The sequence below is a fragment of the Oncorhynchus masou genome, chromosome 24 (assembly GCF_036934945.1).
Source record: "Oncorhynchus masou masou isolate Uvic2021 chromosome 24, UVic_Omas_1.1, whole genome shotgun sequence".
NCBI classification, from domain to species: domain Eukaryota; kingdom Metazoa; phylum Chordata; class Actinopteri; order Salmoniformes; family Salmonidae; genus Oncorhynchus; species Oncorhynchus masou.
In genome coordinates, this window is record NC_088235.1 from 33,447,808 (window position 1) to 33,472,144 (window position 24,337).

The 24,337-nt window shown below is 42.0% G+C and overlaps 1 protein-coding gene across 3 annotated transcripts in view; it reads right to left on the minus strand.

The window, feature by feature from the left end:
- The window catches only part of LOC135512066 (dual specificity mitogen-activated protein kinase kinase 6), a 48,356-nt gene that overhangs the window by 11,820 nt on the left and 12,199 nt on the right, over positions 1–24,337 (minus strand). For all 3 annotated transcript variants that reach the window (XM_064933692.1, XM_064933691.1, XM_064933693.1), the window contains exons 2-3: positions 4,290–4,353; positions 420–468 (exon numbers count right to left, since the gene is read on the minus strand). In XM_064933692.1, the coding sequence (XP_064789764.1) occupies positions 420–468; positions 4,290–4,353 (113 nt within the window). The remainder of the gene's footprint in view (positions 1–419; positions 469–4,289; positions 4,354–24,337) is intronic.

Genomic DNA, 24,337 nt, shown 5'->3' on the forward strand with positions numbered 1-24,337 from the left:
AGACAAAAAAACCTTGCATCTTTGCCAATGGAAAATTCCACTTATTTGATGAGTTTAAAATAAATATTTTTACTGCCCATCAGGCAGTAAAGCACATTCCAGTCTGCCTACAATCAGAAGTGTTCAATCTGGGTCATAATGTTTGTTAGGCCGTTCTTTACGGCTCACAGACCCTTAATTGAGCCAAGCTTTCAGCTTTCTGCATCCAGACCACAGACAGAGGACCTAACTCAACCTAAAGTATACAGATGTTTGAACAACTATACACAGATGTAAAAACATATGTTTATGTAAGTTCTTCAGTTTTATATAAAGGTTTTGTCAAAGGAACATGTGTGGGAAAGAACAGTAGTAGATGAAAGGTAAGAATGTGACAGACGGTAAGAGATAGCATACTGATCATTAACTAGATGAGGTACCTTCTCTCCGATGGTCACACAAGCTTTCGAATCCAAATCTCTTGGGGGTCTGTAAGGTAGACAGTTTTTAGGATAAAAAAAAACAGTTCATGTACATCATGTTCTGTATTCATCAGGGTTGGGGTACATTATATTTATATTAATTTAATTCAGACAATGAATTGGCCACACCCCACAAGCTGCAGAAAATTTGTAAAGTAAAATGTAAATAATTTAAACCAATTCAACTGAGAGATGAACCATGAAAGTCTCCTTCACTTGACAAATAGTTTATCGAAAGGATATGCCACTTAATGCAAAAAATACACATACCATTTCAAATATTAATTTGATTGTAATTCAGATGTCACTGTATTTTTCTTCTTTGTCAAGAGATGTTAGATTGTTCCCTTGCATACTGCAGTGTTCGATCCAATGCATTCTGGGATTTTTCATCTTCTGATATTTAAAAACGTTAAGGGAATTATTCATTATTATGGACAACCCAAAACATGATCCTGGAATGTTTCCAGACCTCAAATTTTAAATTGTTTAAATTGAGTTTTTTTTAAATGAAACGTTTCAACCTTATGGTCAGCAATGCCAAGCAGCATATGTCAAAATAAACATTCATTTGGTGGCATGTAGAATAAATAAGCCATTTGGATTTCATTTAAATAAATTCTACTTTCTTTAAAACAAATTCCAATGATATTCTAATTCAATCATTTAATTGAAATTAGAGCAATTTGCAGCTCAATTCAGAATGGACCCCAACCCTGGTATATGCATTAATTCATTATGATTTACACATTTCATGTGAATAACTGCATGTAGCCTAAATGTTAATATAACTGAGCATTAGTCCAGAGTGATCTTCTATTTGACAGTGAAAATGTGCTCCATCAACAATATTCACTGGGGCATTGCGCCAAATATAACAGTATGTGAACGCATCCAAAAGGTCATCTCTAACGAGCCTCCTCTATCCGCATTAGTCATGGGAGGAAACAGTCGTCAGTGACATCTTTCGGATCATTAAGTTGATTTAGCAGCATTGTATCCTGTAAATTCATGTGAAACATACTTAAATCAAAAAAAAAAGAAATCGGTTGCATTCTGCTGTCATATCATACTGTGCTATGATTGGTTAACACCAACCAGGTCGTGAGGTTATTGCAGTTCATCATGGCCGGAGACACGAACATACCAGTGTAAAGTGGTTATTTATGGTTCAACTTGCCACTGCAAAAATGTGTATTTAATGTTTATGTATTTCACTTGGTAGGTTCACGCCAGACGTCAATAAGGTGTAATGTCATTGGCTGCGCTTACAGATATGGGGAGATCTCAAACAAATTCTTTGCAGCCCGATAATTCTGTGCAGGTAGTAGGTCATGTTCTGAAGTGCTGTGTTTTTCTTTTCATATTTACGATGTTTACGAGTTCAACACGTGCATAATATACCGTTTGACGTCATTCCAGCAATGCATTTTGACATGATTGCTGTATGAGCGATTAGCTAGCATGCTCTGTTGAAGTCATGGTGGTAGTATTTAGCTCATGATTCATACATGGTGGTTTCTTCTTGCTGCAGATCCATGCTACATCAACCGTCTTGGTGCATGTCAGATCCATGTTACTGCAGCAGATCCATGTTACTGCAGCAATCTTGGTGCATGTCAAATCCATGTTACTGAAGCAATCTTGGTGCATGTCAGATCCATGCTACAGCAGCCATCTTGGTGCATGTCAGATGGAGCGGCAGGGTAGCCTAGTGGTTACAGCGTTGGACTAGTAACCGGTAGCTGACAAGGTACAAATCTGTCGTTCTGTCTCTGAACATGCAGTTAACCCACTGTTCCTAGGCCGTCATTGAAAATAAGAATTTGTTCTTAACTGACTTGTCTAGTTAAATAAAGGTAAAAAAAAATCCATGTTACTGCAGCCATCTTGGTGCATGTCAGATCCATGCTACAGCAGCCATCTTGGTGCATGTCAGATCCATGCTACAGCAGCCATCTTGGTGCATGTCAGATCCATGCTACAGCAGCAATCTTGGTGCATGTCACTCACATCTTATGTGCTCAATGCAGTGTTTTTTTTTTATAGTTACACTACTGGTCAAAAGTTTTAGAACACCTTTTGGTTAATATTTTACACATTGTAGAATAGTGACACATCAAAACTATGAAATAACAAATGGAATCATGTAGTAACCAAGAACGTGTTAAATCAAAATATATTTTACATTCGAGAATCTTCAAATAGCCACCCTTTGCCTTGATGACAGATTTGCACACTCTTGGCATTCTCTCAACCAGCTTAAACTGTAATGCTTTTCCAACAGTCTTGAAGGAGTACCCTTCAAAAAAACAAAAAAAAGATAGCCCAAACCAAATGGGATGGTGTATCGCTGCAGAATGCTGTGTGCATGTTGGTTAAGTGTGTCTTGAATTGTAAATAAAATCAGTGTCACCAGCAAAGCACCCCCACATCATATTACCACCATGCTTTACGGTGGGAAAGACACATGCAGAGGTAATTCGTTCACAGACTCGGAGGTTGGAACCAAAAATCTCCAATTTGAACACCAGACTAAAAGGACAAATTTCGGTTTTCTTGGTCCAAGCAAATCTCTTCTTACTGGTGTCCTTTAGTAGTGGTTTCTTTGCAGCATTTCAACCCTGAAGGGCTGATTCTCACAGAGTCTCCTCTGAACAGTTGATGTTGACATGTGTTTGTTACTTGAACTCTGTGAATCGTTTATTTAGGCTGCAATTTCTGACACTGGTAACTCTTATGAACTTATCCTATGCAGCAAGGTAACTCTGGGCCTTCCATTCCTGTGGCAGTCCTCCTGAGAGCCAGTTTCATCATAGCGCTTGGTTTTTGCGACTGAACTTGAAAAAACATTAAAAGTTCTTGAAATGTTCCGGATTAACTGACCTTCATGTCTTAAAGTAATGGACTGTTTCAGTTTGCTTATTTGAGCTGTTCTTGCCATAATATGGACTTGGTCTTTTACCAAAGAGGGCTCTCTTCTGTATAACCCCCTACCTTGTCACAACACAACTGATTTGCAAGAAAATTCCATGAATTAACTTTTAAAAAGGCACACCTGTTAATTGAAATGCATTCCAGGTGACTACCTCATGAAGCTGGTTGAGAGAATGCCAAGAGTGTGCAAAGCTGTCATTAAGGCAAAGGGTGGCTATTTGAAGAATCTCAGATATAAACATATTTACTACATGAATCCATGTGTTATGTCATAGTTTTTATGTCTTCACATTCTACAATGTAGAAAATAGTAAAAATAAAGAATAACCCTTCAATGAGTAGGTGTTCTAAAACTTTTGACCGGTAGAGTATATTAGTGATTTTTCCCCAGTCTGATAATTCTGTGCAGGCGATCTATGCTACAGCAGTCATCTTGGTGCATGTCACATAGCTTGTGCTCATTCTATGTCAGAGCAACTGGGACCAATACATTACCTTTTTTCAACACAACGCAAAAGAGATTACAATCACATCTGTTACACCAGAGTTTAGTTAATAAAGTATAGCTACGTTTTATAAAGATCCTGTCGTCCTCCATTTTTATTATTTTGTACAAAGTGTGCAAAACAAGACATTCATATTATCATGTATCATAAAAAAACAGGGGAAGACGTTATATTAATATATTAAGTTGCTCTTGTACCTTTGTACTCAAGAAACATTTTAATTACACTAGTAACGACATGGTAATACAATAATGGTACTATTAGGCTACTTTAGTAACCACATTTTAATTGCATAGTGAGTGTTTTTTGTAATTACACAAGGGGAATAACAGTGTTGGAATACACAACGAGTTGTCATAAAGCAGATAAAGACTGAAAGTCTTACGCAGCAGCAGCAGGAGGCTGCTCAAACACGTCCTTGGAGAGCGAGAGCACCGGCTTCCTCTTACCTGGAGGGAGACAGAAAGGACAGCAATAAACAACTTGTAGAACAATACAATTATACACACCTGAAGACAGCAAATCACATTCAACAAAGTTAGAACAGCAGTTTGGATGACCACAATCAATTGTAAACTGGAGTTTCTACAAATGTTCCTTTTAGTCATCTCAGATGTCCCATCTTTGTGCATTTTCCCTTCCAGAGCCCAAGCCCAACACCCGACAGCCAGTCAGACACTTACGGTTGGATGCAGTGAGTGACTCCAGATCCTAATTGAACACAACAAGCCCTGTGACAGCGAAAGGAGATATGTCTGCAGTGGTGGAGCCAGGTGGGTGAGACTGCGAGCAGCGAGAGGAGAGGAGATATGTCTGCAGTGGTGGAGCCAGGTGGGTTAGACTGCGAGCAGCGAGAGGAGATATGTCTGTAGTGGTGGAGCCAGGTGGGTGAGACTGCGAGCAGCGAGAGGAGATATGTCTGTAGTGGTGGAGCCAGGTGGGTGAGACTGCGAGCAGCGAGAGGAGAGGAGATATGTCTGCAGTGGTGGAGCCAGGTGGGTGAGACTGCGAGCAGCGAGAGGAGATATGTCTGTAGTGGTGGAGCCAGGTGGGTGAGACTGCGAGCATCGAGAGGAGATATGTCTGCAGTGGTGGAGCCAGGTGGGTGAGACTGCGAGCAGTGAGAGGAGAGGAGATATGTCTGCAGTGGTGGAGCCAGGTGGGTGAGACTGTGAGCAGCGAGAGGAGAGGAGATATGTCTGCAGTGGTGGAGCCAGGTGGGTGAGACTGCGAGCAGCGAGAGGAGAGGAGATATGTCTGCAGTGGTGGAGCCAGGTGGGTTAGACTGCGAGCAGCGAGAGGAGATATGTCTGCAGTGGTGGAGCCAGGTGGGTGAGACTGCGAGCAGCGAGAGGAGATATGTCTGCAGTGGTGGAGCCAGGTGGGTGAGACTGCGAGCAGCGAGAGGAGAGGAGATATGTCTGCAGTGGTGGAGCCAGGTGCGTTAGAATGCGAGCAGCGAGAGGAGAGGAGATATGTCTGCAGTGGTGGAGCCAGGTGGGTTAGACTGCGAGCAGCGAGAGGAGAGGAGATATGTCTGCAGTGGTGGAGCCAGGTGGGTTAGACTGCGAGCAGCGAGAGGAGAGGAGATATGTCTGCAGTGGTGGAGCCAGGTGGGTTAGACTGCGAGCAGCGAGAGGAGAGGAGATATGTCTGCAGTGGTGGAGCCAGGTGGGTTAGACTGCGAGCAGCGAGAGGAGATATGTCTGCAGTGGTGGAGCCAGGTGGGTTAGACTGCGAGCAGCGAGAGGAGAGGAGATATGTCTGCAGTGGTGGAGCCAGGTGGGTTAGACTGCGAGCAGCGAGAGGAGAGGAGATATGTCTGCAGTGGTGGAGCCAGGTGGGTTAGAGCTCTTGCCATCTGGGAGGTACTGCACTGAGCGGGCAGAGGGTTTAAATGGCACAACGCCACAGTAACAGGGCATTACTGACACTCCTGATGGTGTGACTGGGGCATGAGTCACAGGTTGCCATCGCCGACAAAGTGTGTGTATGTGTGAGCGTGCACGCGAGCATCTGGTTCACACCTCCCCTGACTGGATGAGGAAGCTAGTGCTTCCACACACAGACCTGGGTTTAACTACCATTTGAAATAATTGCATGTCATTTAGCTTGCTTGTTGCAACAGAACCAATATTAAAAGTCCCAAAATTGAAAACCCCGCCCACCTGGCAGTCCAGGCAGACTAAAGCAAATGCTGAAAATATTTTAACGATTTCAGATAATATTTAAATCCAGGTCTGCTCACACAGCAGGGCTGGGCCACACATCCATGTCACACACTGTAAACAGGTGATGCCACCACCTGACTTTGAGCGCAGTGATTTGACTTGCACCAGGAGGCATAGTTTTCGAACGTGAGAACATTTAAAAGTAACTGAAGACAAGTACTTGGAAGAATCCCACAGCGGTATTTTGCATTGTCAGGTAAACCCACCTGACAATGCAAAGTCTGTGCTATGATGTTGTAGGCTAATGCTCACTGTTAACAGTGCCTACTCAGTCAATGACTAGCATTTTTTTGGTTGAAAATGTTTCACTCAAGTATTGTGAGGAAAACGATCATACAATCCACAATACCATCCATACTAACTGAAACCTCACAAATATAAATAAAACACCCACACACAGGGTGTCCTGGTTTGTTGAAACCACAGCCCAGGGTGTGCCACCCCCACCACCTCTCTGTGCTGCCTCTCACTGCATACCTCAATGGCTTCCACTTTCCAAAGCAGCTTTGTTGTACCAAAATGTCACTTTGGGTCCGTCCCACACGCATTTACACAGACAACAATAGTAGCCTAAATGAAAACCGACACTATAGTCTTCTAATAAGTCTACATTTGGACCAACAGTTTTTGTTCTATCTGCAGGTTTCAGACTGTCAAAATATTCCCTGCTCTATTCAACACCTGGCGTGTGTGTTCAGTGAAACTTGGGCGGCTGAGGTCCGAACAAGGAGCCTTCCTATAACATACCCTGCCAGCCTGAAATGTTCTGAACATTGCAGATAGAAATAGAATGAATCTGACAATCATATCTGTTCTGCACAGTACATTTCTAACAGTATGTTATGCAACGTTACACATCCTTTGGACAAGCTGCTGGCAACTCTCACTGCTCTCTCTGCCAAAACAATGAATTTGTGAGTGGTTATTATGTACCAGGCACCAGCTTCCCCAAGCTTTCTCAACGACTATGCATGCCAGGCTGGCAAAGTATACTTCTGGCATTCTCTCTTTGGTTTTCTGCCTCCTCACTACCTCAAAAAATGCATTTTCATAACCCAAACTTCGGTCAAAAATAATATCTGGTTAGTGGTTTTGGTTGAGCACCAGCACCAACTTTACCAGGCTTTCACAATGATTGTGCATGGCATGCCATGCTGCTAGGCGATTCAGCAAAACTCCACAGAAATAAGCCTCAGCCTCACAGTCTCAGGCTCAATGGGATAGGACAAGATGCGGCATGCTCTGCTCCATCCAGAATAGCTTTCAAAGCTTTCATCTCAAGTCCAGAGGCCAAACATGCAAATCATCACAACGTAGCCAGACACCGCTCCCTGCTGAATGCACGCTGATTTAATATGTAGCATATAGGCTTGCTTTACATTCATTCACAGATTTGCATGCATGGGAGATACATACATGTGCGCAAACGGAAGTAACTCGTAACGATACAAAAAGACAGTGCAGGCACTGACATACATGCCAAAGAATTACATGAGCAGAGAAACATTTGAATATAGCTCACTCAGGCACGCATAGTCAAGATGTGGCGAAGTGATTGGAGCAGACCTAGTGTACTTCCCAAATGGCACCCTATTCCCTATATAGTGCACTATGGACCCTGGTCAAAAGTAGTCCACTACAGGTGCCATTTAGGACGCAGGCCTATGGCAGGCCTGTTTAAACATTAGGATTCTATCAGATCTCTCCAGAGAGGAAAATCACAACAAATGGAACATGCAGTTGAGCTAGAACAAATGTCCAGTGATCGTTACTCAGAACAAAAGAGAGAAAGGTATAGGATCAATAGATGATATAATTTACAGTGTACAGGGAAAGAATAAGCTAATATGCTGCATTGTATGTCCTAAGCTAATAAAATATGGTTAGTTTCAAAAACAGGCCTTCAAAAAAAGCTCTTCCTAAGACTACAATTCTGCTCATATATTTTCACATCTGTGAGAATTTTGGCATAATAACCACTCGCCTGCTAAATAAGTTATGTTATACTCAGACATGATTCAAACAGTTTTAGAAACTTCAGAGTGTTTTCTATCCAAATCTACTAATAATATCATATCATATCTTAGCATATGTGGGAACTCTTTCAAGACTGTTGGAAAAGCATTCCACGTGACGACCTCATGAAGCTGGTTGACAGAATGCCAAGAGCGTGCAAAGCTGTCAAGGCAAAGAAAGGGTGGCTACTTTGAATAATCTAAAATATATATATTTTTGTTTAACACTTTGATTACATGATTCCATTTGTGTTATTTCATAGTTTTGATATCTTCACTATTATCCTACAATGTAGAACATAGTACAAATAAAGAAAAACCATTGAATAAGTAGGTGTCCCAACTTTTGACTGGTACTCTGTTAATGAATAATTTCATCCAAACTGCTTGCATGCATCTGAGTAGCCAGGCGCTAAAATAGAACTTGGTTCTATTTTAGACGCTTGAGTTACTGCAAGTCCAGCCTCTCCCATATCCTCATTGGTTTTAGGAGAATGTACCCACTCGGGTGACAGGCGAATGTGGACAACACGCCACTCCAGTTGGTTGCAGTAATGCACCTTAGTTGATTGCCAACGCCATATAAAAACCACAGAAGACAACTAGGAGAGATTGCTGGAAACTAACAAGGTTTCCCCTTTTATCTGTGGATAAATTCTGAGTAGAGAACACACGATTGTGTGACTCAAAATGGGTCGATATACTACAAAGATACAGCAAAAAGAAAAAAGACCTTGTACATTTCAGGTAAAACAACAACCTAATGTTTATATTCAATGACACATTAGCTAGTAACAGCAAGCTAGCTAAATGTCCATGAATGTTTCATGTGTTTCGACCTGTCCCCAAATGAATATAGTTGGTTCAGAGTTATTTTTTTATTTAAACTTGCATGTTCTGATCGCATCTGGTGTGGATAGACAAAATCAGCATGCACACAATAGCGCACACACGTGCATGCCCGGTGTAGTCAGCATGTAATTAAATGCAGTAGTACTGAAGCCAAAGAAATGGCGAAGAAAACAGCCAGTGACCTCTGCCAGAGCGATCTTTGCTGAAACCAAGGCTGCCAGAGACAGTGCTTCGAGCACTGTGAATTTAGAGCAAAATCTTTGTGCAGCCAGACAGGCCCATACCTCATACTGCAGATAATAAACCCAGAGTGGCATTCATAGCAGGCAGAACCAATCAGCCTGCTTATTCTTCCTCTTCCAAACCCACACGGCCCGGAATCCCAACAATCTCAAGAGGTCCTCAATTAAATTCCAGAGACCCAGAGGAAGATATGAATAAGACATCGGCATGAGGGATGGACGGAGGGAAATAGAAACGGGAGGGGAGGGGCAGGCCAGAGCAGAGACCGACAGAGAGAGCGGGATGAAAATAACATATCTTGAGCCTGCGGCTGTTACGCCACTACTGGCCACCCAGGCAGTCTGAGAGATACCCTACACTTCCAAAGTGTTGGTCCCATGTTTCATGAGCTGAAATAAAAGATCCCAGAAATGTTCCATATGCACAAAAAGCTAATTTCTCAAAAATGTTTTGTTTAGAACCCCTGTTAATGAGCATTTCTCCTTTGCCAAGATAATCAATCCACCTGACAGGTGTGGCATATCAAGAAGCTGATTAAACAGCTTGGCCCCTAAAATGTACAGTTTTGTAACACAATGCCACAGATGTCTCAAGTTCAGGGATAACTGTCCCTGCATACTGCTGTGTAAACTCACCTCGGTCTCTAGAGTAAATACAAGTCATGTCTATTTATTTTCTATATTGACAGAATAATCTACCGTTTAATTAAAACATGGTTACTTGGCAACAAATTAAAGTTTAAATGATAAATCAACTACCTGCATCATTTGTTTTAGCAGTAAGACTGAAGCTAGTTTATTGAAATACATTTCATGAATATCACAATGAATTGATCAACCAGTTAAAGTCAACACTTTAATGGCTTGATGCAGCTGAAATCATTTAGTCATGTCAGTACAGTCGTAAAAAATAAATAATACAATTACATACACACACACACACACACAACAGCTAGCAATATCTATACCGCAACGCAGTTGTGAGCATACTAGGCATTCTACACCGAACAAAAATATAATACGCAACATGTTAAGCGTTGGTCCCATGTTTTTTGTGCAGAAAGAAATGAGCCCAGAAATGTGCCATACGCACAAAAAGCATATTTCTCTAAAATGTTGTGCACAAATTTGTTTACATCCCTGTTAGTAAGCATTTCTCCTTTGCCAAGATAATCAATCCACCTGACAAGTGTGGCATATCAATAAGCTTATTTAACAGCATGATCATTACATAGGTGCAGCTTGTGCTGGGGACAATAAATGTCCACTGTAAAATGTGCAGTTGTCACAACACAATGCCACCGGTGTCTCAAGTTTTGGTGGAGCGTGCAATTGGCATGCCGACTGCAGGAATGTCCACCAGAACTGTTGCCAGAGAATTGAATATTAATTTCTCAACCATATAAGCCGCCTCCAACATCGTTTTATAGAATTTGGCAGTGCGTCGAACCGGCAGGGCCCAATTTATTTATTTAAATTTCCTGATACGAATTTTAACTAAGTCATTTTTGAATTTATATTTTTGTTCAGTATATATCCTTTGGGTTACAGCCGTCATGTTGTGAAGCTCCACTGGGAACCATTTCGTCACCATAAGGCTTCTTAGACGGTTTAGGTTTACCTAACGATACTCTCGGCGATGTTGTCTGTGTGTAAGTGTATCAGCTGCAGGTCACTGCAGTGCACAGTCCTGCTTAAGTAGTGGTTAACTTCACCACGATGACTACAACATAAGATCACTGTTCAACTATGGGGGGACAGACCAATACATGTGATCTTCATGTCGTATTTAGTACACCTGTTTTTAGCCCTTATCACGTTTAAACCAAGATGGCATAGCAGTCAGACGTCCTTTGTCCTCGTCTTGTTGTGTCCCGTGTATATATATTGTAACGGTTTTCTTTATGCGAAGGAGAGTCGGACCAAAATGCGGCGTGGCTATTGAGATTCATGTTTAATGAAAAAACAAAAGGAAACACGAATCAATAGAAAACAATAAACGTAACGTGAAAACCGAAACAGCCTAAACTGGTGCAAACTAACACAAGACAGGAACAGGAACAATCACCCACGACACACTCAAAGAATATGGCTGCCTAAATATGGTTCCCAATCAGAGACAACTATAAACACCTGCCTCTGATTGTGAACCACTTCAGACAGCCATAGACTAAGCTAGAAAACCCCACTAAGCCACAATCCCAATACCTGTGAAAAACCCCAAGACAAAACACATCACATACCAAAACCCATGTCACACCCTGGCCTGACCAAATAAATAAAGAAAACACAAAATACTAAGACCAGGGCGTGACATATATTTACATCTTTTCATATATTTTATTTTCTAAAAACTCAACTTCAAAACTCTCCTGCAACCCCCCTCACCAATTTAAAATAAAAATACAAGTATTATTCACCTCAAATCTGAAATCCACAATAGAAGCTAGCCAGTTTACTGGCTAACGTTAGTATTCAGCTAACCACGGTTAGTGGTCATCAGCTATCCTTTAGCTCGAAAAGCTATCGCCAGTTTTGTACAACGCGACTCAGACCAGAGCATACCAGACATATTTTCTCTCCATATCCCCAGATTTCTACCGCAAGCTCTGGACATTTACACCTGGATCTTGCAGCTAGCTAGCTGCTATCCGAGTGACTATTGGCTTACGTCGGTCCCGGAGCAAACATCAATTATTCCGGAGCTTGCCAGCTGAAGAGTTCCATTAGCCACTCCTGGGCTACAATCACCTATCCGGACCCGTTTTACTGCTGATGCGGAGCCCCACCGGGCCTTCACGACTGGATTACCGACATTATCTGCCCGAGGGAGTTATCCAAATGGCCCCTCCGTTGCGACGTTACCTGAACGCCCATCTGCGGACGCTAATCGTTAGCTGTCTTATCGGCTGCTATCTGAATAGGTCTATCGGACAATTTTCTTGGATCACTATAACTATTTTGCCAATTGCATTGGTCCCCCTCTACCAGATGGAACCCCACTAATATACCGACGGAAACACACAAGGTGCCCTAAAAACAGAACTCCATCCTCTGCCAGCTTGCTACCGATGGCCCGGCTAGCTGTCTGAATCACAGTGACCCCAACCAACCTCACTACTCACTGGACCCTTATGATCACCCGGCTATGCATGCCTCTCCTTAATGTCAATATGTCTTGTCCATTGCGGTTCTGGTTAGTGTTTTTTGGCTTATTTCACTGTAGAGCCTCTAGCCCTGCTCATTATACCTTATCCAACCTTTCAGTTCCACCACCCACACCTGTGATGACATCACCTGGTTTCAATGATGTTTCTAGAGACAATATCTCTCTCTCTCTCTCATCACTCAATGCCTAGGTTTACCTCCACATCCTACCATACCCTTGTCTGTACATTATGCTTTGAAGCTATTTTATCACCCCAAGAAACCTCCTTTCTCTCTGTTCCGGATGTCCTAGACGACCAATTCTCGTAGCTTTTAGCCGTACCCTTATCCTACTCCTCCTCTGGTGATGTAGAGGTGAAACCAGGCCCTGCAGTGCCTAGCTCCACTCCTATTCCCCAGGTGCTCTCTTTTGATGACTTCTGTAACCGTAATAGCCTTGGTTTCATGCATGTTAACATTAGAAGCCTCCCCCCTAAGTTTGTTTTATTCACTGCTTTAACACACAAACCTGGATGTCCTAGCCATATCTGAATCTTGGCTTATTGAGAACTTGTTCTCAACTTGCCTACCTGGTTAAATAAAGGAGTGCAACAATGGCCCAAGGCCTAGTAAGATTAAGTCGATAACTTAGAAATTAAGGGAAGCACTTGTCTTGAGCAGCGTTATGAATCCCTTTGTCCCGGCAGTCTAGGAGGGGATGGTACCAAGACCCGTAACATAACTCATGCCAAGTATTATAGCGAAAAACAGTGAGAACGAAAAACCACAGACAACTAAATTACCGTCAAACACTCATGGTTTATTTCTAAACACACGGTAAAGGGGGCGGGAAGAGGGGCTGAGCTGGCCCCAAGGAAATTAACAAATATCCAAAAACACCCCTAAGCTAGACTAGCCTACTTCAATACAGCTAACTAACCAACCAAAAATACAGTGGGTGGTCCGCCCAGTTTTAACTATGGTATTTAGACAAAGTTTACCTACGGGTAGTGTATGCCCATGGGTGACTTGTCTTGATACCCCCTTTCCCCACCAACAAACAAATAGCCATGAAGCACAACAATACATATTCACATAATTCCGGGCAAATGTGACATGTAGGAACAAAAAAACAACTCAATAACGAGTGAGAGCAATATTGCGAGAGATTGAGACACAGAGATTAAAACACAAAGAGATCAATCTCCAGAGAATACAACTGACTGGGTTTTTAAACCAAGGGAAAGGGGATGTGATAGGGTAAGAGAAAAGGAGCAGGTGTCTTCTGATTAGCAACTGATTGGGGAATGATGATTGTCACCTGTGAGGGGAGAAGGATAGAAAAGAAATACACACAGGATACACACTCAGGATACATGTATTCGTAACAAGCAGCCATAACAGTTGCTGGTCTGGTAGCAGCCTAACATGAGCGAGCATTATTTACGAGTCCAAGCGTGGCAGCCTGCTAACTCTCTCATAGCAGATTTTCACAGGATGTAGGCCTACCGGGCTGTTGGATTTGGCCAGGCTTCGGCCTGGAGATTTGGCTGGAGGTGAGAGGCTGTTACAGAACAGAAAGAAGGAAAAAATAAAATTGGCCCCCGAGATTAGATTAAATATTATTGACTGCTGGGACCAGGTGACCTGCTACGTTTTATTCAACACACACACACACACACACACAGAGAGATCTGTTTACAAAACCTAACAGGTGTGTTGCTAAAATAAAATCCACGATTCCTCTTAGCTGGGTTTCACATAATTCAAGCACTTTTCATTCAAAATTTAGGAAAAAAAATTGCAAGAGTAGCTAAACTAACTTTCCTAATAATCAGTACTTAAATATGGAACAAAATGTCTATCTGGAATTAATTCAAGTGTATTTACCTCCAGACAGTCTGTCTGTCGCACATCCAGAGGACTGTCACTGTGTCCCCCAAATGGCACCATATTCCCTATATAGTGCACTACTTTTGAAAAGGGCCTATAGGGTTCTAGTCAAAAGTAATGCACTATGTAGGAAATAGGGTGCCATTTGGGATGTAACCACTGTCAAATAGCATGCCATGCAATGTGATGCACTCTCTCGGTGGGAACCAGAGTGCAGTAATTTGCAAGAGGAGCGGCATGACATGTTTTCCTTTCCTCCGTGTGCTAGCTGGAGGTTTTATGTAACTGGTAATCAGACAGGGGACAGCTAAGTGCACATTTAATCCAGCCATGATGACAAGTGCTGTTTTGCCTCCAGCTGAGCCGGGCAGCCAAAGTTCACCCTCTATCCTGACAGGCTGCGTTTACACAGGCAGGCCAATCTTTTTCCACTAAATGTTATTTTGTTGGATCAGATCTTTTTCCAATAATTGGGCAAAAGACTAGAATTGGTCGGCCTGTAATTTCATTAGATACATGACATGGATTTACTCAAAACGGTCCTCCTGTCAAATAAACAGTGAATAAAAAATAATTTACAAAAATAGGATGGTTGCAGGGAGGGAGCTTATACAAAGAGAAAAGCATTGCAAAAGGCGTCAGCCCCGCCAATGATGTGTATTGAAAACATTGATTGCTTACTGAGGAAACTTAAAAGATCATTGTAAAGAGTCAGCTGTGATCCATTGATTTTATTATTTTGGCGTGCTTGACATGCACTAGGAGGACAGAGCTACTGAGCAGAGGCCCGTTGCATCCCAAATGGCAGCCTATTCTCTATGGGCACTGGTCAAAAGTAGTGCACTATTATAGGGAATAGGGTGGCATTTAAGATGCCCTCCTTCCCTTGCCCTTTGAGAGCAGGGAAGGAGAAAACGGTGTTCAAGACCTGCTGTGATGGCATGCATCGCGGGGCGGTTACTCCTCGGAGGGTGAAAGAAGACAAGCCTGGATTGATGCTCCTCTCATTTTCAGCTGCACGGCACACACTCCACTTCACACAGAGCTCCAGCACACAGAGACCTCAAAGCTTGTCCGGATGAATGTGTCATGTTAGGCCTAACTGTGGCGACGCTTACTGTCCTGATGTATCAAGCTCAATGCACAGAAAGGTTACTAATGGTGGGTGGGAATCAATAGTTACTAATCACAATATTATTTTGGCCAATATCATATCGATACTTTGACTCCAAGTATCGATTTTTAGATTTAAAAATAACTCATGTATTATTCATCCTATAGCTTGTTCCCAGGCTTCTTTTTAATTAGTAAGCCAACGTGTTTTCAGCACTTTTATTTCCATGTCTGATCTAAATTCATGCTCCCTTGCTCTCTCTCATCTCTCTACAGAAGACATAGTGAGCAATATGTTTTGAACATCAAATAGCAATAAAATCAGTTTCGAATTGCAATACATATCGTATCTGCACCTAAGTACCGTGATAATATTGAATCGTGAGGTCCCTGGCAATTCTCAGCCCTACTGTGGTGATCTGTTTTCTAACCTGATTATGTTGTACTTTGTGACTGTGTTCATTTATCTGATGACTACTGTCCTCATAATACATCAAACTATTGTCCTGATGCATCAAGCTCAATACACAGATGGCTTGGGTGGTGGTCTTATTATGTTGTAATGTATGGATATTGATCTGAACTATTCCTGCAAACATGCACTGTAGAGCTCCGGTGCTCGAGGACCCCCAACTAGGGCTGGCACCAGGGTTTTCCGTTAGCCGCTCATAGCCGGCTTTTGGCCATTCTCTTTTGTTGAAAAGCCCAAAAATTAAATTGGCACCGACCAATTGTCCAGGAGAATAAATAAAATCCCATAGCAAAATAATGCTTTTTAGCCTATTCATTGATAATACCAGTTGATGTAAATATATTTGACCAGTCATGCTTATCGGACCATGGGTTAATTTGCATATTTTCATGGAATTTCATACAGATACAGAGCCTTTGAGTGCAAAATCTGTCAGACAGAGCTTTTATAAACCAAATCATTGTTAAATTATTTGAAATGCAATTGTGTGTAAAACAAAAATGTTTTTGGGCCACGTTTAAAAAGAGCTTATATTTGATTTATTTTTATTTCTCAACTGGTAATTGAAGCACGCTTCCCATTCGCCCTTCAAATGCATAGGTAACGAAAGGAAGGCTACATCAGCGTGTCACACACCACTTTGCAATGAGCTGGAGGCAGTATGCATTTTGAAAACATTTAGCTACTTAATTGTTTGAAACTTGAACATTTTACTACATATTATGAGTCATGTTTTACATTGCTTCAAAGCAGCCTAGGCAAAATCCGACCATATCTCCCTGGAGGCAATTATTTTATAAAGACAACCATATGCCATTGAAACCAGTAGCCTATTTCTCTCATGTTTGATTGGTTTTCAACTTTCTTTCATTGTCCGGTAGCCAAATGAACATTTGTGGGTAGCCTACTGCCTTGTGCGCTGATAATGTTAAGAAATAATAGTTTATCAACATTTTAAGCAAAACGTTCTGATCTGTTGCATCAGATAAATACTTTCAAAAATATATTTTATTTAGACGAGGTCTACTGGTTGTATGAATTTGGGATCCATCGTCCCACAACTGTCCTAGAGTCTGTTTGGGCTATTTCTTTCTCGACAAGCTGACCAATAGAAATAGTTACCTTTTCTACCATGGGGGGTAGTAGATTGACTTGGGTGCATAGGGGGTGTGTTCATTAGGCTAGGGGATGCTTTCCCTAAGTAAATTGAATGATATAACCTAATTAGCCTACTCCGGTCTTTACAGAAATAAATAAAATGATTCAAAATAGGCTACTAGAGCATGATTTGACCACAGAGGATCATTAGTTTCCTCTAGTCTTCCAAAAAAATATTGTGGATTGTTTTAAATTGCATTGCCTACAGTCGGAAGGAAAGGCAAATGTGCCATTTGGGCAGCGCACGCTGCAAATACTAAATACATGATTGTTGAGTTGTGACTGTCAGTGAAAAGTAGAGGCCCAGCCAGGAATATCGCAAAATTTCTAAATATAATCACAGGAAAACCAAGTTTGGAAAGCAAATAGCTTTTGCTGTAAAGAGAAGACACTGAAAATACTCTTAATCTGTCTTTTAGTTATAAAAATTCTCAACTTAATTTAGACAACAACATTAGGCATATAGACAATCTTATTGGTACCAGTGGAGAGCATAGGCCATATCCACAGTGAGTGCGCACTGCGCATATTCACTCTTATCATTGTTGGGTCAGTGCCACAAGTTTGTTTTTGGATAATAATTTCCTTCTCCAGTTGAGATGGACGTGACATTCAATGTGTGTTTCCCCTTCTCAGAGGCTTATTATAAACGTCATTTTTACTGATCTGCTTGTCAGTGTAAGCGGAGTAGGCTACCCTGTAATTTGTCTTATTAAAAAAGATTGTGCTAATGTCACCAGTCATGTCAAGTTTAGCAAAACTGCATGAAATGTCTTTTTCCCGTGAAAGAAGAAACGCATGTGATTTAGCCTATAGCCCAGGTCTCTACACTATTGGCGTTCAGTTATGCATTGAACAGTCTTTTTTGCGAACAGTGATTGAGTTATATTATTAGCCTAAATTATGACTATCCAATCTACTCATCACATTATCAATAGTAGGCTATTTTACAAAAGTCTGCAAATGATGATGCATGGAATGCTTTATTATATAGGTGAATTTTTATGCTGAAAATGTTCTTCCTCAAACTTAAAACTCGTCTTGTCATCTGAGGAAAGGTAAATATTATGCTAACATCTACAAAGTGTGCGGTAAGGACACAGGTCACTGCATCCTCGACTTACATGTTAGGTTAGGATTAATTACACTAATTGAAAAGTGATTTCTGTCATTCTGAGCGCCGTGGTTGGACGCCCTAATCAGGTTGCACACCCAATGGACATGGGTCCAGTAAATTCAAATGCTGCCGGTCAAATGTTCGGCACCACATTTTCATAAAGGAAACCCTGGCTGGCACAATTACCATATAAATTACAGTTATGGATGTAGTCATAACCGTTTATTTAACTTGGGGAGGGGCGAACAGCTGACTGAAGACGGGATGGCCGGGCATTCATGCGCTTGAGTACGTTTCTGCGGCAATATTGACTCTTAACAATGTGATGAAACTTTGTTGCTCCTTGCTGAAACAAGCAAGGTGCTGTAGCAAACAAGTCTTAAGTTGCCTGAGCAACGCCACCCGGAATGCAGTAGCAGCAAACAACGCTCGTGGCAAACTGTTTGTTTTAAACAGTTTATTGAACGTTTGTAACAAACATGTTCCATTTGTTAGTTTTTGGCAAAACAAAAAATGGATGCAACAAGAATAGTAGATATGCTTTCTGCAGCAATTGTGGATGATTATTTTTACTTTGGTCCCGATTTTTTTGAAGCACTGCTTCCCCTACTCGCAGTCGCTATTGATGGGATTGAAGATGAGGTGATTGCGACATACAGTGACCTCTCCTTTCGGGCTCACTTTCGGAATGGGTTGGGAGACATTCCAGGTAATTTGAATAATGTATCGGATGTATTACGTATGATATGTGCCCCTCTTCAATAAGGTCTGAACGCTGTCCAATTTCCTTAATAAAATCAATAATAATAAAACAAGCCCAGTGTCAATTATCTAGTTACTTAGAATTGCATCTCATGCAACAGAATTAAAAGCAGAAAAATGTATAATTCTGCAGTGCATTCGGAAAGTATTCAGACCTTCACTTTGTCCACATTTTGTGACAATACAGCCTTATTCTAAAATGGATTAAATAAAAAACAATTGCTCATCAATCTACACATAACACCCCATGACGACAAAGCGAAAAAATGGTTTAGAAATGTTTGCAAATGTAACAAAAAAAAAAAACTTATAAGTATTCAGACACTTTGCTGTGTGACTCAAAATTGAGCTCAGGTGCATCCTGTTTCCATTGATCATCCTTGATTGGAGTCCACCTGTGGTAAATTCATTGGACATGATTTGGAAAGGCACGCGCCTGTCTATATAACATCCCAAAGTTGCCAGATCATGTCAGAGCAAAAACCAAGTTATTATGTCGAAAGGAATTGCCCGTAAAGCTCCGAAACAGGATTGTGTTGAGGCACAGACCGGGAAAAGGGAACAAAAGAAATGTCTTCAGCATCGAAGGTCCCCAAGAACACAACGGCCTCCATCATTCTTAAATGGAAGAAGTTAGGAACCACCAAGAATCTTCCAAACTGAGCAAAAGGAGGAGAAGGGCCTTGGTCAGGGAGGTGGCCAAGAACCCGATGATCACTCTGACAGAAATCCAGAGCTACTCTGTGGAGATGGGAAAACCTTCCAGAAGGACACCCATCTCTGCAACACTCCAACAATCAGGCCTTTATATGGTAGAGTGGCCAGACGGAAGCCACTCCTCAGTAAAATGTATGACAGCCAACTTGGAGTTTGCAAAAGGCACCTAAAGGAATCTCAGACCATGAGAAACAAGATTGGTCTGTCTGGTCTGATAAAACCAAGATTGAACCCTTTGGCCTGAATGCCAAGCATAACGTTGAGGAAACCTGGACCATCCAGGATGTTTTTCAGCGGCAGGGACTGGGAGACTAGTCAGGATCGAAGGACTGATGAACGAAGCAAAGTACAGAGAGATCCCTGATGAAAACCTGCTCCAGAGTGCTCAGGACCTCATAACTGGGGTGAAGGTTCGCCTTCCAACAGGACAACGACCATAAGCACACAGCCAAGACAACGCAGGAGTGGCTTCGGGACAAGTATCTGAATGTCCTTGAGTGGCCCATCCAGAGCCCGGATATCTCTGGAGAGACCTGAAAATACCTGTGCAGCGACGCTCCCCATCCAACCTGACAGAGCTTGAGAGAATCTGCAGAGGAGAATGGGAGAAACTCCCCAAATACAGGTGTGCCAAGCTTGTATGGTCATACCCAAGAAGACTCAATGTGCTTCAACAAAGTACTGTGTAAAGGGCTTGAATACTTAAGTAAAATGTGATTAAATATACATATACAGTGGGGGAAAAAAGTATTTAGTCAGCCACCAATTGCGCAAGTTCTCCCACTTAAAAAGATGAGAGAGGCATGTCATATTCATCATAGGTACACTTCAACTATGACAGACGAAATGAGCAAAAGAAATCCAGAAAATCACAATGTAGGATTTGTAATGAACTTATTTGCAAATTATGGTGGAAAACAAGTATTTGGTCAATAACAAAAGTTTCTCAATACTTTGTTATATACCCTTTGTTGGCAATGACAGAGGTCAAACGTTTTCTGTAAGTCTTCACAAGGTTTTCACACTCTGTTGCTGGTATTTTGGCCTATTCCTCCATGCAGATCTCCTCTAGAGCAGTGATGTTTTGGGGCTGTTGCTGGGCAACACGGACTTTCAACTCCCTCCAAAGATTTTCTATGGGGTTGAGATCTGGAAACTTCTAGGCCACTCCAGGACCTTGAAATGCTTCTTACGAAGCCACTCCTTTGTTGCCCGGGCAGCGTGTTTGGGATCATTGTCATGCTGAAAGACCCAGTCACGTTTCATCTTCAATGCCCTTGCTGATGGAAGGAGGTTTTCACTCAAAATCTCACGATACATGGCCCCATTCATTCTTTCCTTTACTCAGATTAGTTGTCCTGGTCCCTTTGCAGAAAAACAGCCCCAAAGCATGATGTTTCCACCCCCATGCTTCACAGTAGGTATGGTGTTCTTTGGATGCAACTCAGCATTCTTTGTCCTCCAAACACGACGAGTTGAGTTTTTACCAAAAAGTTATATTTTGGTTTCATCTGACCATATGACATTCTCCCAATCTTCTTCTGGATCATCCAAATGCTCTCTAGCAAACTTCAGACGGGCCTGGACATGTACTGGCTTAAGCAGGGGGACACGTCTGACACTGCAGGATTTGAGTCCCTGGCGGCATAGTGTGTTACTGATGGTAGGCTTTGTTACTTTGGTCCCAGCTCTCTGCAGGTCATTCACTAGGTCCCCCCGTGTGGTTCTGGGATTTTTGCTCACCGTTGTTGTGATCATTTTGACCCCACGGGGTGAGATCTTGCGTGGAGCCCCAGATCGAGGGAGATTATCAGTGGTCTTGTATGTCTTCCATTTCCTAATAATTGCTCCCACAGTTGATTTCCTCAAACCAAGCTGCTTACCTATTGCAGATTCAGTCTTCCCAGCCTGGTGCAGGTCTACAATTTTGTTTCTGGTGTCCTTTGACAGCTCTTTGGTCTTGGCCATAGTGGAGTTTGGAGTGTGACTGTTTGAGGTTGTGGACAGGTGTCGTTTATACTGATAACAAGTTCAAACAGGTGCCATTAATACAGGTAACGAGTGGAGGACAGAAGAGCCTCTTAAAGAAGATGTTACAGGTCTGTGAGAGCCAGAAATCTTGCTTGTTTGTAGGTGACCAAATACTTATTTTCCACCATAATTTGCAAATAAATTCATTAAAAATCCTACAATGTGATTTTCTGGATTTTTTTTCTTCTCATTTTGTCTGTCATAGTTGAAGTGTACCTATGATGAAAATTACAGGCCTCTCATCTTTTTAAGTGGGAGAACTTGCACAATTGGTGGCTGACTAAATACTTTTTTGCCCCACTGTATAAAAACTATACACTACCGTTCAAAAGTTTGGGGTCACTTAGAAATGTCCTCGTTTTTTAAAGAAAAGCACTTTTAGGTCCATTAAAATAACATCAAATTGATCAGAAATACAGTGTAGAGATTGTTATAAATGACTATTATAGCTGGAAACTGCAGATTTTTTTTATGGAATATACACATAGGGGTAGCGAGGCCCATTATCAGCAACCATCACTCCTGTGTTCCAATGGCACGTTGTGTTAGCTAATCCAAGTTTATCATTTTAATTTTAATCATTTTAAGGCTAATTGATCATTAGAAAGCCCTTTTGCAATTATGTTAGCAAAACACCAGTCTCAACGTCAACAGTGAAGAGGTGACTCCGGGATGCTGGCCTTCTAGGCAGAGTTCCTCTGGCCAGTGTCTTTGCTCCTTTGCCCATCTTAATCTTGTATTTTTATTGGCTAGTCTGAGATATGGCTTTCTCTTTGCAACTCTGCCTAGAAGGCCAGCATCCCGGAGTCAACTCTTCACTGTTGATGTTGAGACTGGTGTTTTGCAGGTACTATTTAATGAAGCTGCCAGTTGAGGACTTGTGAGGCGTCTGTTTCTCAAACTCGACACTCTAATGTACTTGCCCTCTTGCTCAGTTTTGCGCCGGGGCCTCCCACTCCTCTTTCTATTCTGGTTAGGGCCAGTTTGCACTTTTCTGTGAAGGGAGTAATACACAGCATTGTATGACATCTTCAGTTTCTTGTCAATTTCAAGCATGGAATAGCCTTCATTTCTCAAAACAAGAATAGACTGACAAGTTTCCTTAGTTGCCCTGGCTGTGTGTTTCGGGTCGTTGTCATGCTGGAAGACCCAGCCACGACCCAATGCTCTTACTGAGGGAAGGAGGTTGTTGGCCAAGATCTTGCAATACATGGGCCCATCCATCCTCCCCTCAATACGGTGCAGTCGTCCTCTCCCCTTTGCAGAAAAGCATCCCCAAAGAATGATGTTTCCACCTCCATGCTTCACGGTTGGGATGGTGTTCTTGGGGTTGTATCCTTCTTCCAAACAAACACGGCGAGTGGAGTTTAGACCAAAAAGCTCTATTTTTGTCTCATCAGACCACATGACCTTCACCAATTCCTCCTCTGGATCATCCAGATGTGTCATTGGCAAACTTGAGACGGGCCTGGACATGCGCTGGCATGAGCAGGGGGACCTTGCGTGCGCTGCAGGATTTTAATCCATGATGTCGTAGTTGTTACTAATGGTTTTCTTTGAGACTGACCTGAAGAGAGCTGGGACCACATTGACCAGGTCCTGCATTGTAGTTCTGGGCTGATCCCTCACCTTCCTCATGATAATTGATGCCCCACGAGGTAAGATCTTGCATGGAGCCCCAGACCGAGGGTGATTGACTCATCTTGAACTTCTTCCATTTTCTAATAATTGCTCCAACAGTTGTTGCCTTCTCACCAAGCTGCTTGTCTATTGTCCTGTAGCCCATCCCAGCCTTGTGCAGGTCTACAATTTTATCCCTGATGTCCTTACACAGCTCTCTGGTCTTGGCCATTGTGGAGAGGTTGTAGTCTGTTTGATTGAGTGTGTGGATAGGTGTCTTTTATACAGGTAACGAGTTCAAACAGGTGCAGTTAATACAGGTAATGAGTAGAGAACAGGAGGGCTTCTTAAAGAAAAACTAACAGGTCTGTGAGAGCATGAATTCTTACTGGTTGGTAGATGATCAAATACTTATGTCATGCAATAAAATGCAAATTAATTACTTACAAATCATACAATGTGATTTTCTGGATTTTTGTTTTAGATTCCGTCTCTCAAAGTTGAAGTGTACTTATGATAAAATAAATTGAAGACCTCTACATGTTTTGTAAGTAGGAAAACCTGCAAAATCTGCAGTGTATCAAATACCTGTTCTCCCCCCACTGTATGTAAAAAGTAGGCTAATGATTTTCCAATAATTTAATAGGCCTAATTAATTAATTTAGTAACACCATCCTCATAAGTTATACTATTAAAGTACTCTGCACAACCTATGTAAGCTGCCTATCAATAGGCTACTGGCAGACTTTGCAGTGATGCAATCAATGAGTAACAGATTACTCAACATTGAGTGTTTTTAGCTCAAAGACAGAGCTAACAGATTGTTATTTTGTTTTGTTCCAGATACTGTGCGAGGACCTGGCTCCTATGGTGCCTCACAGAGGTAGACTCATTAAAAATAGGGTGTTGGCCTCCCTGTGGCTGATGGCCAACCAGGAATGTTTCAGGGGAGTGGCAGACCAGTTCAATCTCAACAAAGGAACATTGCATCACCACCTCGTTCAAGTGGTCACAGGCCTCACACAGCTGGTCCTTGACTGTGAAGTGGTCTTCTGTAGAACAA